At 47.3% G+C, this 15,113-nt stretch overlaps 1 protein-coding gene across 2 annotated transcripts in view; it reads right to left on the bottom strand.

Moving 5' to 3' along the window:
* Positions 1-337: 337 nt before the first annotated feature.
* RAB3D (RAB3D, member RAS oncogene family) overlaps positions 338-15,113 on the bottom strand; it is a 29,542-nt gene continuing 14,766 nt past the window's right edge. The window contains exons 1-5 of one of the 2 annotated variants that reach the window (XM_081894872.1): positions 13,785-13,920; positions 9,488-9,715; positions 5,774-5,892; positions 2,038-2,162; positions 338-1,039 (exon numbers count right to left, since the gene is read on the bottom strand). In XM_081894872.1, the coding sequence (XP_081750998.1) occupies positions 849-1,039; positions 2,038-2,162; positions 5,774-5,892; positions 9,488-9,715 (663 nt within the window). In that variant the 5' untranslated portion in view covers positions 13,785-13,920 and the 3' untranslated portion in view covers positions 338-848. Of the gene's footprint in view, positions 1,040-2,037; positions 2,163-5,773; positions 5,893-9,487; positions 9,716-13,784; positions 13,921-15,113 lie in introns of those variants that run through there. The other variant, XM_081894871.1, reaches the window with a different exon arrangement.

Genomic DNA, 15,113 nt, shown 5'->3' with positions numbered 1-15,113 from the left:
ACTGTTTGTGTTTTGGTTGTTGGTAAAATCTATCAACCAATCATCCATTTCACTATGAACCACCCTGAAAGGAACAGGTCCCTCCAACTAGATTAATGAATAGAAAAATAATGGTGGTAATTTCTTGTCTGAGAATATGCAACATAAAGAGGAAAAACAGGAAGGGTCTAAAGGGAACAGATGAAGGAAAATATGTAGAATATGCATGTATGTATTGAAATTCTGGAAAAAACAAAATAAAATAAAAGGAACAAGCCCCTCCATCACCCCACTGTGACAGCCCTTCGAGTTGTACTTCTCCCTCCCTTAAAAGCTCAGGGAATGCAGATACCCGTCATCAAACTGCCACTGGGTTTATTTTATTAAACAGCGGAGAAGTTGGCAAAAGGCTGGAGTTGGCAAAAAGAGAACTGGCCTCCCAATCTCTTCAGCGATACAGGCAGGACTGGCTGGTAATGTATGTAAACGGTTGGAATTTGGCTGGAGACTTGAAAAGAAGTTGGGGGAAGTTCTCCACTGTTCAGGAGGTGGGTCAGCATCACCCGGGATGCAAATATAGGTTGTATACTGGAGGGAGGGCGTATGTGTGTGTCTCAGAGAGAGAGAAGGGCAGAGAGAACAGGCAATCATGCTCCTCTGTTAGAAAATGCCAATCATGCTATGGGGGGTGGGCAGAGGGGGACTGGGCAGCTGGCACATGCTGTCAGAGGCAAAACAGGTACAGCCAGAGGCAAACAGGGCAGATCAGCCAACCAGAGGTCAGGTGAAGAGGTGCATAGCTGCTGAGCCTTCCTCTCTGTGTACGACAATGAATTGCTACAGGGTCCAAGGGGTGGGCATAGTCCTTTCTAGCAAGAGCAGTTGCTGGACTGTGCAGGCGGGGTCTCATTCAGGGCAGTGTTCTTGTGGTTGTTGCTGGCCATGCCAGGGCTGGTGTCCAGGCTCTCGTTCATCTTCTCGCAGATTATGTCCACCAAGCGCTCAAAGACTTGCTTGACGTTGATGTTGTCCTTCGCACTGGCCTCAAAGAATTCAAAACCTGCAAAGGGGAGAAAAAAGCATTTTGTAAAAAAGAAGAAGAGGGGGCCAGAGGAGCACAGAAACTAAGAGCCCCGCGGGATCAGGCCCATGGCCCATCTAATCCTGTTCTCACAGTGACCAACCAAATGCCTGCGGGAAACCCGAAGGCAGGACCTGCGAGCGACTCTTCCTTCCTGCAGTTTCCAAAAACTGGTTTTCAGAAGTATGGCTAGTAGCCTTAGCCACTAGTGGAGGAAGGGGGGGCAGTGGGCCCCGGGTGTCATAGCTGAGGGGGGGGGGGAACTGTTAGAATTCCTGCTCCATGATTGCAGTCATGGGATTGTTGTCTTTCACATGACAGTATGTGTTTTGACTCCATAGAGTGGGAAGTTACAGAGACAGGATGTTTGAGTTACTGTGTTCCGTAAAGTGGGACTATTGTCCTTTGTTCTTTTTCTCTTTGCTGCCTGATGCTAGAGACAGAGGGAGCCATGTTGCAGTGCTCTGTGTGTGTTTATATGTAAATAAAGTAGATTAGCCCAAATGCTGAGTTGTTAGGGTTCTGTCACGCAAGCTGCGAAGACTCTGAGGATCCCTAAGTGTGCCAATGTAGGTTGGCATCAGTCGCTGTGATGTTTGGGCAGAAGAAAGCTTTTGAAGCTCCCGAACGATCGACCAGGAGGGAGAGAACATGCCAGTTGGGCATGCGTCTCTGCCAGGGTCCTTCTCGAGTGTCGGCTAAACTCCTGACAGGGACATCGCTAGCCCCACCCCTGGTGAACAGCATGTGTGCCGCTCTGGGTGCCGGAGCAGCTAGCACTGCCTCTGGCCTTAGCTTCCATGACTTTGCCTAACCATCTCTTTAAGCCGTTCCAAGTTGTTGGCCATCCCTGCCTCCTGTGTGAGAGAGTTTCATGATTCACTATGTGCTGCGTGACGAAATGCTTTGAGGGGTGGGGTGTTGAGGCAGGGGTCCGATCTAATCTGGAGCTGTGTAGATAGGAGGTCAGGACACACCTAGCTCATCTGCCAGCCTCTTGCCGTCCTCAGTGGGTATCACTCGGTCATCCTCCAGGTCACACTTGTTCCCGACTAGAATCACTTGCGCATTGTCCCATGAGTAAGTCTTGATCTGAGTTGCCCTGCGAGAGGGACAGAGAAGGCATTTAGGAGAAAGGCACTTTTTGATCTTGTAATTCTTTTTTTGTCAAACGCTTTGAGTTTGTTTCTTTACGGTCAAGTGGTATCTAAATAATAATAATAATAATAATAATAATAATAATAATAATAATTTATTTATGGCTGGTTTCCCCAGCCACTCTGAATTTTGTGAAATAAATACAGTCGTACCTTGGGTTACATACGCTTCAGGTTACAGACTCCGCTAACCCAGAAATAGTACCTCGGGTTAAGAACTGTGCTTCAGGATGAGAACAGAAATCGTGCGGTGGCGGCATGGCGGCAGCAAGAGGCCCCATTAGCTAAAGTGGTGCTTCAGGTTAAGAACAGTTTCAGGTTAAGAATGAACCTCCAGAACGAATTAAGTACTTAACCCGAGGTATCACTGTAAATGAAACCACCCAACTCTAAAATCACACGACAGCACCGCTGCCCTTCACAACATCAATCTTGTGCAAAACAATAGTCATTTGGGCTAAAAAGAATGGGATTCCAGTTTCAAAGCCTACAGCAGGGATGGGGAATCTGCGGTCCTCCAGATATTGTTTGCGTCCTGCTCCCATCAGACCCAGCCAGCACAGATTCCCCATCCTTGGCCTACAGAAACCACAGAACTGAGGGTTGTATGAGTATGGAGAAGATCAGAATGAGCCATCAGCATGTACACATAATGCTCTCAGCTTTTCTGATCCCTGCTTCCAGCCACCCACACTGCCCTTGCCAAGTCACACAATCCCCAACCACAGGGATCATGGAAGAAGCATGGCTGGCTTCTTGCTGTGGCCACTGTCCTAAGGGCGAAGGCTATCTGGTCTCCCCTACAAGAAGCTTCCTGTGTTCCAGGAATAATCTCCGTAAATAATGGGTTAAAATAGATATACATATATACATAGATGTATATTATTATTTTATTATGAATACGTTGATAAGTTTAGGTAATAGGTTTATTAGAGTGAAAAGATGTTGAGAAGGACGGGAAGTCAAATTTATGTACTAAATTTATATTAGGAAGACTTATATATACAGTGGTACCCCTGATTAAGTACTTAATTCGTTCTGGAGGTCCGTTCTTAACCTGAAACTGTTCTTAACCTGAAGCACCACTTTAGCTAATGGGGCCTCCTGCCGCCGCCGCACTGCTGGAGCACGATTTCTGTTCTCATCCTGAAGCAAAGTTCTTAATCCGAGGTACTATTTTTGAGTTAGCGGAGTCTGTAACCTGAAGCGTATGTAACCTGAAGCGTATGTAACCCGAGGTACCACTGTATATTTGTTGGGATTTTTATTTTGATAAGTTTGATTTACAGATTATAAAATGTCTTTGATGTACGGATGCAATTACGGTTAATAAAGCATAAAAAAGAAAGTAATGCAAAAGCTTCCAGGTAGCATATTGCATTGTCAAATGCGCCAACCAAACACGGCTAAATGAACTCTTCAGCATGTGGAATGTAGACAGACACATCATTTGTCACAAGCTGTTTGTTTAAGAACGAATGGGAATAAACAGGCAAGAGCGCATGTGGTTTCTCTGTTTGGAAATTTAACAAGAGTGTTTAGCTATCCTGGTCTGGTGCAACAAACACAGCCAAGAGCCTTGTGGAACCATAGAATCATAGAGTTGGAAGAGACCACAACCGTAAGGGCTAACAGGCTTATTGTGGTTTCAAGCTTTCAGGGACTAGAATCCTCTTCATCAGTGCTGGGCGTCATATGTACAGACACCACTCTTGAATGCTTTGAGGGATACAATAATTATTCAGGTGGATAAACTCCAGATGTTTCTCAAGGCAGACCTCAGACGTGAAACCGAGATGGGCTTGCAGCTAAGCAGATGATGCCTGAAAGATCTCTGTCAACGCAACAAAACCTGAGCAGGCTTGCAACTCCTCCTGGGTGTGTCTGTGCAAGAGCTTTTGGGGCTTTAGTTATCAAGCCAGAAGTGACTGATTGCGGGATGCTGCAACTTTTAACCCGCAGTCCAACCCAACAAGTCTCTTCGTTGGCTTGGAGGACTAGCCGGGATCAGCGGAGGGGATGGCTCTGGTGCAGTGAGGATTTCATGCAGTTTGAGCCGTGGAGAAATCCCCATGCAGACCTGCCCCAGCAGGCTCTAAAAAGAGCTGCCTGCAATTCATTTCCCTTAAAAGGCCATCTGCAAAAAGGGAATAAGTTTGAGGAACCTGGGGGTTGGAACCCTGGAATAGGGTAACCCAATGCTTTGCTCCATAGGCACAAGGAAGGAAGGAAGGAAGGAAGGAAGGAAGGAAGGAAGGAAGGAAGGAAGGAAGGAAGGAAGAGTTTGGATTTGATATCCCGCTTTATCACTACCCGAAGGAGTCTCGAAGAGGTTAACAATCTCCTTTCCCCTCCTCCCCCACAACAAACACTCTGTGAGGTGAGTGGGGCTGAGAGACTTCAAAGAAGTGTGACCAGCCCAAGGTCACCCAGCAGCTCCATGTGGAGGAGCCGAGACACAAACCCAGTTCACCAGATTAGGAGATGATTAGGAGACTACTGCTCTTAACCACTACACACTACAAGCACAATTCAAAGTGCTGGTGCTGACCTTTAAAGCCCTAAATGGCCTCAGTCCTGAAAGAGCGTCTCCACCCCCATCGTTCAATCCGGACACTGAGACCCAGCGCCGAGGGCCTTCTGGCGGTTCCCTCATTGTGAGAAGTGAGGCAGAGGGCCTTCTCGGTAGTGGTGCCCGCCCTGTGGAACGCCCTCCCTTCAGATGTGAAGGAAATAAGCAGCTATCCTAACTTTAAAAGACATCTGTAGGCAGCCTTGTTTAGGGAAGTTTTTAATATTTAATGCTGTATTGTTTTTAACACTTGATTGGGAGCCACCCAGAGTGGCTGGGGAAGCTCAGCCAGATGGGCGGGGTATAAAAAATATATTATTATTATTATTATTATTATTATTATTATTATTATTATTATTATTATTATTATTACTACTACTACTACTACTACACCACACTGGCTCTTCTTTACAGGTTTCAAGGACTTTGCCATACATGCCAGAACCTTATCCGACAGCAAGGGGACATTTGTATAGCATATATATCCTACATTAACCAAGTCGCACCAATTGCCCACCTAGTTCAGTGGTGTCTACTCAGGCGGTCAGTGTCTCTTTGGAGCCACAAACAGGGAAAGGTCTTCCCCAGCTCTGTTATCCAATATCCTGAACTGGAGACCTTTGGGTACAAAGGGTGTGTTCCACCACTGAGCTATGGTCCCTTTGGCCCACTGGAGAAGGGGCTTTGGCACTGAGCACCTCCATAAAGGCCTGTTCCATACATTTCCTGGGAACTGGGTGTGAGCAAGCAGAAGACCAAGCGGGTTGCATTGTAGCATTTGAATAAAGTTAACTTGATACAAAAGTAGAGAATCCGCTGGCCCATCCTGAGAGAAAGGACCCCAGGCACACCCTACTACACCTCTACCAGAAAACCCCCTTTTCTGCTTTAAAGGCACACAGGTAAGGTTGGAAATCCACACCCTGGAAAATAAGAAGACACGGATCCCAGTCTCATCCTAGGATTCTGCGCGGCATTCCTTACCAGTCTTGTACAGCACTGAAAGACTCCTGGTTGGAAATATCATACATGAGTAAGAAGCCCATGGCTCCCCTGTAATAGGCTGTTGTTATCGTCCGATATCGCTCCTGGCCGGCTGTGTCCTTAGAGAAAGAGAAGAAGGTTATTTATGTACATGCCACTACTGCAGCCCATGTTTTGTTAGCCCCAAAATGGAAAACGAGCGAGGCCCCAACCAAAGGAAAGTGGCAACTTAAGTTGACAGAGTATGTGCAGCTTGCAGACTTAATAGAAGAAGACAACAAGAAGAACATATGTTTAGAGAAGATTGGGAAACGTTTATTGAATGTATGGGGGAAGATTGTGTACGCTTGAAAACATTGGCAGCATTAAGATAAATTTGACAGTGCAAATAAGTTTTGATGGATGCAATAATGGAATAGTGAATGGTTTAGTTTATGTAAAATACGCAGGGATTTATGATATGCAAAATGAACCATGGAAAGAGAAAAAGGAAAGTCACTGATATTTTAAGGATGTTTAAATGAGTATTCTAAATTGTAAATCAGAAAATTTAATAAAAATTATATTAAAGAGAGAGAGAGAAATAGAAGGTTAGCCAGTAAGAATACAGTCCTTTCAGCCAAAATCCCCAGGAAGGATCCATCTCACTTCACCCACTGTAAGGAATCCTAAGAGCTCTACTGAATCAGATCAAACTTAATAAATAATAATAATAATAATAATAATAATAATAATAATAATAATAATAATAATTTTGTACCCTGCCCATCTGCCTGGGTTTCTCCAGCCACTCTAGGCGGCTTCCATCTTGTCTGGCAACCTGTTTCTCAAAGGGCAAGAAAATTTCTCAGGCTTTCCCCAAATACAATACCCTTCCCTTCCCCCTACCCACCCAGAACCAGTTACTGCCTGACCAGCCATACACCTTCCAGACTGGTTTGTGGCTGAAAGATGATGCCATATGCACCCAGCTTTATACACTTGGCTTTTCGTAACTCCTCGAGAGGTCAGGCTTCTCATTTGGGGTGGGAATCTATATTTTAATTTTAAGGCCACCATGTTTATTTGTGCATCACTGCGAGCCCTCTCTGAGTGGAAAACATGACTAATAAATACATATAATAGAGCACTAAAGGAATATACAACGATGACCAAGTGAGATATGGAGCAAAAGCTAAGGTCACACATAAAGCACAGATGCAGAAAGGCTGTGGAATGATAGCTCATCCCCAGCTGCTTAGCCTTGGAGACAAGAGTCGTCCCTGGTTCTTCCTGGACACCTGCTCCCCTGCAGCCCGGAGACTTGCCGTTACTGTGGAAACCAGAGCTTACTTTTCAGGGCTATGACATAGGTTTCCTTTCATGCTGACAGAAGGCTCAGGGGAGAGTTTCCATGATGACTCTGATGTGCGTAAGGACTGCCATTTGACGGCTATTAAAATTTAAAGAGGTGCACAGCTTAATGGAGCATTTAAAAGGAAAGCGATGGTTGCCGGATAGAGGCAGGTCTCTTATGAGGCACCACCCAAGGACCAAGAGTCAAGGAGATGCTCTGGGGAGGGCAGCAGACTTAGCTGGAAGGACAGCTGGGCGCCACACAGCCAAGTCTTGATCAAAGAGATTCTCAGGATTGGAGATTTCTCCCCACTGCTGACCAGTTATCATGCCACAGTCCATCTTCTAAAAACCCATTCTGTTTTGTGGTTTTGTGGGGAATCCTTTGGGGCCCTTTTGTGGTTGTATGTTTTCTTTTTTCTTTATATTTGTAGATGGTGAAAGAGTAATCCTACCCAACAACCAGCCATCTCCCCAATCCCAGAACGATCTCTGTGGAGCCCACCCTCCTGGGGCAAAAGAAGCGAGGAGGACTGAGAAAGCTCATCCACAGAGACTCACTCTTTTCCCACAGAGAAATGCTTTCACCCATTTGAAGAGACATTGCGGAGAATGTCTTCTAACAACCAGTGACTGTACATCCCATGAACTGGACCACCTGAGGTCCCTCTCTAAAGTGGGCTTCTTTCTTCCGGTCTAAGGTAGAGATGACATGCTAAGGCCACCTACACAGCAGGCAGGTGCCATTATTAGCAATAATAATAATAATAATAATAATAATAATAATAATAATAATAATAATAATAATAATTTATGATTTATTCCCCGCCCATCTGGCTGGGTTTCCCCAGCCACTCTGGGCAGCTCCCAAAAGAATATTAAAAACACGATGTGACATCAAACATTAAAAACTTTCCTAAACAGGGCTGCCTTCAGATGTCTTCTAAAAGTCAGACAGTTGTTTATTTCCTTGATATCTGATGGGAGGGCATTCCACAGGGCGGGTGCCACTACCGAGAAGGCCCTCTGCCTGGTTCCCTGTGACCTCACTTCTTGCAAGGAGGGAACTGCCAGAAGGCCCTCGGTGTTGGATCTCAGTGTCTGGGCTGGACGATGGAGGTGGAGACACTCCTTCAGGTATACTGGGCTGAGGCCGTTTAGGGCTTTAAAGGTCAGCACCAACACCTTTCTGGAGTCAGTGTCTGCACCGTATTTCATGAGTAAATCTGGCCTGAGTCATTCTGTGCCAACTGAAGGACAGCTTCCTGAGTGAGCTTTCCTTTCCTCATATGATGCCTTATTTTGTCAATCCTGTGTGAATGGCTGGTCTCTACACTGCTGGATGTCACTACCTTGGAGACCGTAAGAGGCCCATTAGGGAGGAAGACTCTCCACGCAGCCCCCTCCACCAAGCCCTGACCCGTTTGGCGACCAATGTCAGCTGCTGCCGCCACCTGCAAAAGACCCATTGTATCTAGTATTTGCACAGGATTATCACACAGCTGCCAAGTGGCTTGTTTTCCCATGTCAGCCAACACTCTGGAACAATGCTCCAAGAAAGCTTGAGCTCCAAAAACAGCACACCAGAACAGTATGTTTTCTGGCACCACTTTACAGTGGGCCCAGGCAAAGGGTGTGTGTGTGGGTTAGGGGAGGGGTGGGGACACACCGTGCTCCTTCTGGGGTAGTTTGTCCACCTTTGGTTCCCAGCCTGCACTCAGCTCTCACCTCTGGCTCCTAGAAGCTGTCAGCATGCCTTTTCATTTTTGTAAGTGCAAGTTTCTAGTCCTTATGACTGCCAAAATACACCCGAGTGGAGGGGGAGGCAATGCCTCCAGAGATCTTTGAAGGCAGAAGTGAGGCTGAACCATAGTTCCATTGGTTGCTCCCCACTTTGTTCCTTCTCACTCCTCCAGCCTAGCAAAAGAAGGGACACCTACAGGACTTGGACTGCCTGGGATTGGAACAGAAATTTAATTTGATATATTTATTGCATAAAAAAGGTAAAGGGAACCCTGACCATTAGGTCCAGTCGTGACCGACTTTGGGGTTGCAGCGCTCATCTCGCTTTATTGGCCGAGAGAGCCGGCGTACAGCTTCCGGGTCATGTGGCCAGCATGACTAAACCACTTCTGGCGAACCAGAGCAGTGCACGAAAATGCCGTTTACCTTCCTGCCGGAGTGGTACCTATTTATCTACTTGCACTTTGATGTGCTTTTGAACTGCTAGGTTGGCAGGAGCAGGGACTGAGCAATCGGAGCTCACCCCGTCGCTGGGATTTGAACCGCCGACCATCTGATCGGCAAGTACTAGGCTCTGTGGTTTAACCTGCAACTGGCCAAGTTTCTGTGCACCCCTCGCCAAGAACGGTTTCTTACCCAGATCTGCAGCTTGACTCTCTTTTCATTCCTGTAGACAGTCTTGACCTTGAAGTCGATGCCCACAGTACTGACGAAAGCCGAAGTGAAGGAGTCGTCAGCATATCGGAAGAGGAACGACGTCTTGCCTACGCTGCTGTTGCCGATGATCAGAAGCTTGAACATGTAGTCAAAATTCTGGTCGGCAGCATCTTTGGGTGCCTGCCGGGTGTCATTTGCAGAGGCCATCTGTGAGACGAGAGGAAGGCAGTTCAAACTCCCACCGCTTTTTCCAGAGCTCACAGAGAAAACCAGCTCCAGAGAGTCAAGGCTTTTGTTTGGCCCCCAAGTTTGACCAAACTGCTCACTGCTCCAGGAGTGGCACTTTACATGAGGTACCCAAGAAGATCAGGATTAATGCAGAGTGGGAAGCCTCAGTTTTCTAGGGCTGCCATACGTCCAGAATTTTCTGGACATCATTGGTATTCGGCTGTCGGAAATTGTGTCGGGGCAGAATTTTCGGGAACTGCTTTAAATGTCCAGGAAAACCCAGGTGTATGGCAACCCATGCCAGAAGTGGGTGTTTTTGGGTTTTTTTTGCTGGTTTTCTTTAAAAAAAGCTCAAAAACTCCCCCTCCCCCAATTTCCCCCAAAAAACTCAACAACTTTTGTGTCCAGAATTTCACTTTCTGAAATATGGCAACCCTACAGTATGCATCATGGACATAGCCAGGGGGGCTGTGTGTGCAGGGGGCAGCTGCCCACCACATCAAGTAAATAATAATAATAAAAATACTTAACTCAAAGTATAAATAATCAGAATATCTGAAATTGAAATGCTTGCTGAGGTCACTTGGATAATGTTGTGAAAGGTTTTCAGCCAATTCAATAAAACTTGTTTTAGTTTAGATTTTTTTTAAGTAGGATTTAAAAAGGTGCATGTGCTTTGTAATTTTGCAAAATATACTCATTAACCGCATAAAAGGTACTCACTCCCTGACGTTAATTTTTTAAAAAAACTTACTAGTTTTCAATTGACTGAAGTGTCCTGAGAAAGTTAACAACATTGTTGTTGTTGTTGTTACCATCATCATCATCATACAGTCGTACCTTGGTTGACGAACGCCTTGCGACTTGAATGTTTTGGCTCCTGAACACTGCAAACCTGGAAGTGAGTGTTCCGGTTTGGGAACATTCTTTGGAACCCGAACGTCTGATGTGGCTTCCGCAGCTTCTGATTGGCTGCAGGAGCTTCCTGCAGCCAATTGGAAGCCGCACCTTGGTTTCTGAACATTTTGGAAGTCGAACGGACTTCCGGAACGGATTCCATTCGACTTCCGAGGTACGAATGTATTTATACCCCACCCATTTAAAACAACTGTTGTTGAGACATTTCATTCCGAATTTGCTAGACAGAGCCAGGCAGAGGATGACAGCAGGTGGGTGTCCTGTCCCCCCAACATAAATCCTGGCTACGGCCATGGTATGCATGCCTCTTGTAGGAGGGGGCCCACCGAGGCGGCCTTGCCTGACCCCCTCCTCTCAAATCTTAAAGACGGCAGAACTCACAGACTCTGTTCTGAAGCTTTGATTAAAAGGAAGTGTCCCAAAACAGCACCACTTGCCTCCCTGCCCTTCACATGGTTCAATCCATAGTTGTTGGCAGTAGACACAGGGATTGTGGTAGGAGATAGAGAGCGCATCATGCCATTGGTGGCAATAAAAGAGCAACACCTGCATAACTAGCTCTGGGCAATCTGCCATCGATTCTTGCAAAGGAACATGCCCACACCTAGTGACTCCCATTGTCCCTGCGGCTATAATATTAGAGCAATGTGTCAGGTTGCGTTATAACCCCGAAGACTGAACGCTCTGGAACATGGGTCAGCAAACTAAGGCCCAGGGGCCAGATGCGGGCCACCAGGCTCATAAATACAGCCCGTGGACCCTGCCACCTGCTTGGTCAATCCCTCCGGGAGCAGCCGCCATCTTGGCCGCGTATATCCCGCCGCGCTCTCACATTTGCTTTCTCTCCCCATATATTGTCTTGTTTTTCTTGTTTTTTGTGCACTGCAAATAAAATATGTGCAGTGTGCATAGGAATTTGTTCATTATTTTTTTTTCCAAAATATAGTCCGACCTCCCACAAGGACTGAGGGACAGTGAACCGGCCCCCTGCTGAAAACGTTTGCTGATCCCTGCTCTGGAAGATCATAGGCAGTCAGGGACAAAAACCAGGGCCATCAGTCAGAGAAAAGTGCTGGGGGCAATCTGTGTGACTCTTTAGATCACACCCTGTGGCTGGCTCCGATATCTGCAGGCTTACTTACGTGTCAAGGCAGGTGTTCTATTGGGAACGGGGACAAATTCAGTTCAGTTCACATTTAAAATGGAACCTACCCATACCTTCCGAAATGACAGGAGAACCAAAATATACGACGTCACAGGTGTGCAAGGTCAAAGGTGTGGCACGGCGCTGAGCCCCCAAAACGTTGGGCCCGAGGCATCACCTCTGCCTCAAAGCACTACACAGGTAAAGGGACCCCTAACCATTAGGTCCAGTCGCGGACGACTCTGGGGTTGCGGTGCTCATCTCACTGTACGGACCGAGGGAGCCGGCGTTTGTCCGCAGACAGCTTCCAGGTCATGTGGCCAGCATGACTAAGCTGCTTCTGGCGAACCAGAACAGCGCACGAAAATGCCGTTTACCTTCCCACCAGAGCGGTACTTATCTACTTTGACATGTTTTTGAACTGCTAGGTTGGCAGGTGCAGGGACTGAGCAACAGGAGCTCACCCCGTCGCGGGGATTCGAACCCGCAACCTTCTGATTAGCAAGCCCTAGACTCAGTGGTTTAGACCACAGCGCCACACGGGTCCCTACAAAAGCACTAAATAATGCCACCCTATTTGGTTTCTACAGTTTTGTGCCTAGCATGCTCTCTAGAATTGATCTCCACCAGTGCTATCTGTTATTTTAGGGAAACAGGTGCCGGTATTCAACATGAAGTTTTTACAATAAGTGACACACTTTTAACATTTATTTTTTTTTGGGGGGGGGGGGAGAAAGTGCCAGTACTGCATATGCTTGAGAACCCCCAGAAAAAAGCACTGATCTCCACCTTTTCTAATATAACCTTTCTCTGCAGGGTCAGATTTGAAAGTGGGCAGAACAATGCGTGCAAATTTGACATTTGCACGGTGGCCTGGCCTCGTTTCTACAGACACCAGCCTCCATCCTTCAAGAGCCAATATCCAAGTTCAAGGGCATATTCCAGACAGGCAGAAACACTCAAGGAGGAGCAGTGAGGGTTGTGGCCTGGGAAGGGTGCTGAGGGAGGCCCTGGGGGGAGCGCTGACATTCCACACCCCACCTTAGCACAAAAAACCCACATCCAACCTATTGATGGCTGCAATTCTGTTCACACCTGCAAAGAGGGCTCCAAACCTAACCCCATTTACCTTGGAGTAAGCCCCACTGAGGGATGTGGGTGGCGCTGTGGGTTAAACCACAGAGCCTAGGACGGCGGTTCGAATCCCCGTGATGGGATGAGCTCCCGTTACTCGGTCCCTGCTCCTGCCAACCTAGCAGTTCGAAAGCATGTCACAGTGCAAGTAGATAATTTTTTTAAAAATAATATTTATTACTTTTAAAGCCCAGGATGGCACGGCGGGGTGGGCTAAGCAGTGGAACAAATTCATAAACATTCCATGATTTTTTAAGGGCACAGCTAAATGTTGCAAAAGGGATGTGGGTGGCGCTGTGGGTTAAACCACTGAGCCTAGGGCTTGCCGATCAGAAGGTCGGCGGTTCGAATCCCCGCGACAGGGTGAGCTCCCATTGCTCGGTCCCTGCTCCTGCCAACCTAGCAGTTCAAAAGCACGTCAAAGTGCAAGTAGATAAATAGGTACCACTCTGGCAGGAAGGTAAACGGCGTTTCCGTGTGCTGCTCTGGTTCGGCAGAAGCAGCCTAGTCATGCTGGCCACAGCTGTACGCCAGCTCCCTCGGCCAATAAAGCGAGATGAGCGCCGCAACCCCAGAGTCGGTCACGACTGGACCTAATGGTCAGGGGTCCCTTTACCTTTAAGCCCCACTGAATCCAACAGGACTTACCTGTGTAGTCAAGAACTTTTAAAACCTTGTCCTCATTTAGAAACATGTGCTTTGGGTCCCCCCCCAACGCCAAGCCTTAAGAAAAGCTATTTAAAAAACCCAACAACTTTACGATCAAGAAGCATATTGTGCAAATCTAAAGCTTGCACACTGCATTGTGCCTTGGGGTTGCCCCTAGCAAATACATTACTTTACTGTACTTACACTGGTTTGTCAGCCTTTGGACTTCCCGTTTAAGTTACGTAGATTGTCAAATCCAAAGCAGAGTCTACTTCCCCTGACGCACACATATTCACACACAGAGAAACAGACCCATTTCAACAGCTGCTGGTGCAAGAAACAGCCTCTCTTCCTCTTCTCTTTGCAGACCAAACAGTGCAGAAATCCAGGAGGCAGAGACGGCCACCTCCTTCTGACAGAGCGGAGCAGTAAAGCTCCAGTCCCTCACCACATCCGGAATCCCTCTTCAGGTGTGTCACCTCAGGCTAAGAAAGCACACAGAAGGAGTCACCGAGTTCTTCCCTGTTGTGAAAGCGAGTGCAAACCCCCCTCCAAACTATGACACATCTCGACACATCCTAAATAGCAAACAGCTGTGTTTGAACATCCACCCAGAAGGAGCCCCACCCTGGCATGACTACGGGCACCTAAGACAGTCGGAAGATGAGGAGAACCCTGCTCAGGTATGACAGAATATTTCTTTATGAAATTAGCTGTCACTATACTGCTTCTTCTCCGGGACGCGGGTGGCGCTGTGGTCTAAACCACTGAGCCTCTTGGGCTTGCCAATCAGAAGATCAGCGGTTCAAATCCCCGCAACAGGGTGAGCTCCCATTGCTCAGTCCCAGCTCCTGCCAACCTAGCAGTTCAAATGCACACCAAAAGTGCAAGTAGATAAATAGATACAGCTCTGGCGGGAAGGTAAATGGCGTTTCCGTGCGCTGCTCTGGTTTCAGTGTTCTGTTGCGCCAGAAGCAGCTTACTCATGCTGGCCACATGACCTGGAAAAACTGTCTGCAGACAAACACCAGCTCCCTCGGCCTGTAAAGCAAGATGAGCGCCGCAACCCCAGAGTCATTTGCGACTGGACTTAACTGTCAGGGGTCCTTTACCTTTTTTATACTGCTTCTCCTTAGGCAAAGCCCCACCTCCACTGCCTCAGGGAAAGTCACTGGCCAGTGTGGGAAACTCAGATATATAAGCTGAGCGCAAAATGGCCCCATGAACCACATTTACAGCCACCAAAACAGAATGTCTAGTTGCCCTTCAGGGCCAGATGGCACAAAAGTCTTATCTTCCAATACAATTTTGGGGTTCCTGAAATTCATTCTGATTGTGCAGATAAAATGTAACTGATAGAGTTCTACAGGGTGAGTGAAAACAGTCAAGATCCAAGGATCCCCAGGCATGCACCTCTAGATGGTGGAGACATCACACGCCATCTTGGCGCCTGAGCATCTTCACTTGGTGTCAGAGACTAGGCTGAGGAGTACTGCTCTGATGAGGAATGGTGGGAGTCTCCCCCCCCCCCGA

This window comes from Podarcis melisellensis (genome assembly GCF_964234715.1).
Source record: "Podarcis melisellensis genome assembly, chromosome: 17".
NCBI classification, from domain to species: Eukaryota; Metazoa; Chordata; class Lepidosauria; order Squamata; family Lacertidae; genus Podarcis; species Podarcis melisellensis.
This window is presented reverse-complemented; position numbering and strand designations above follow the sequence as displayed.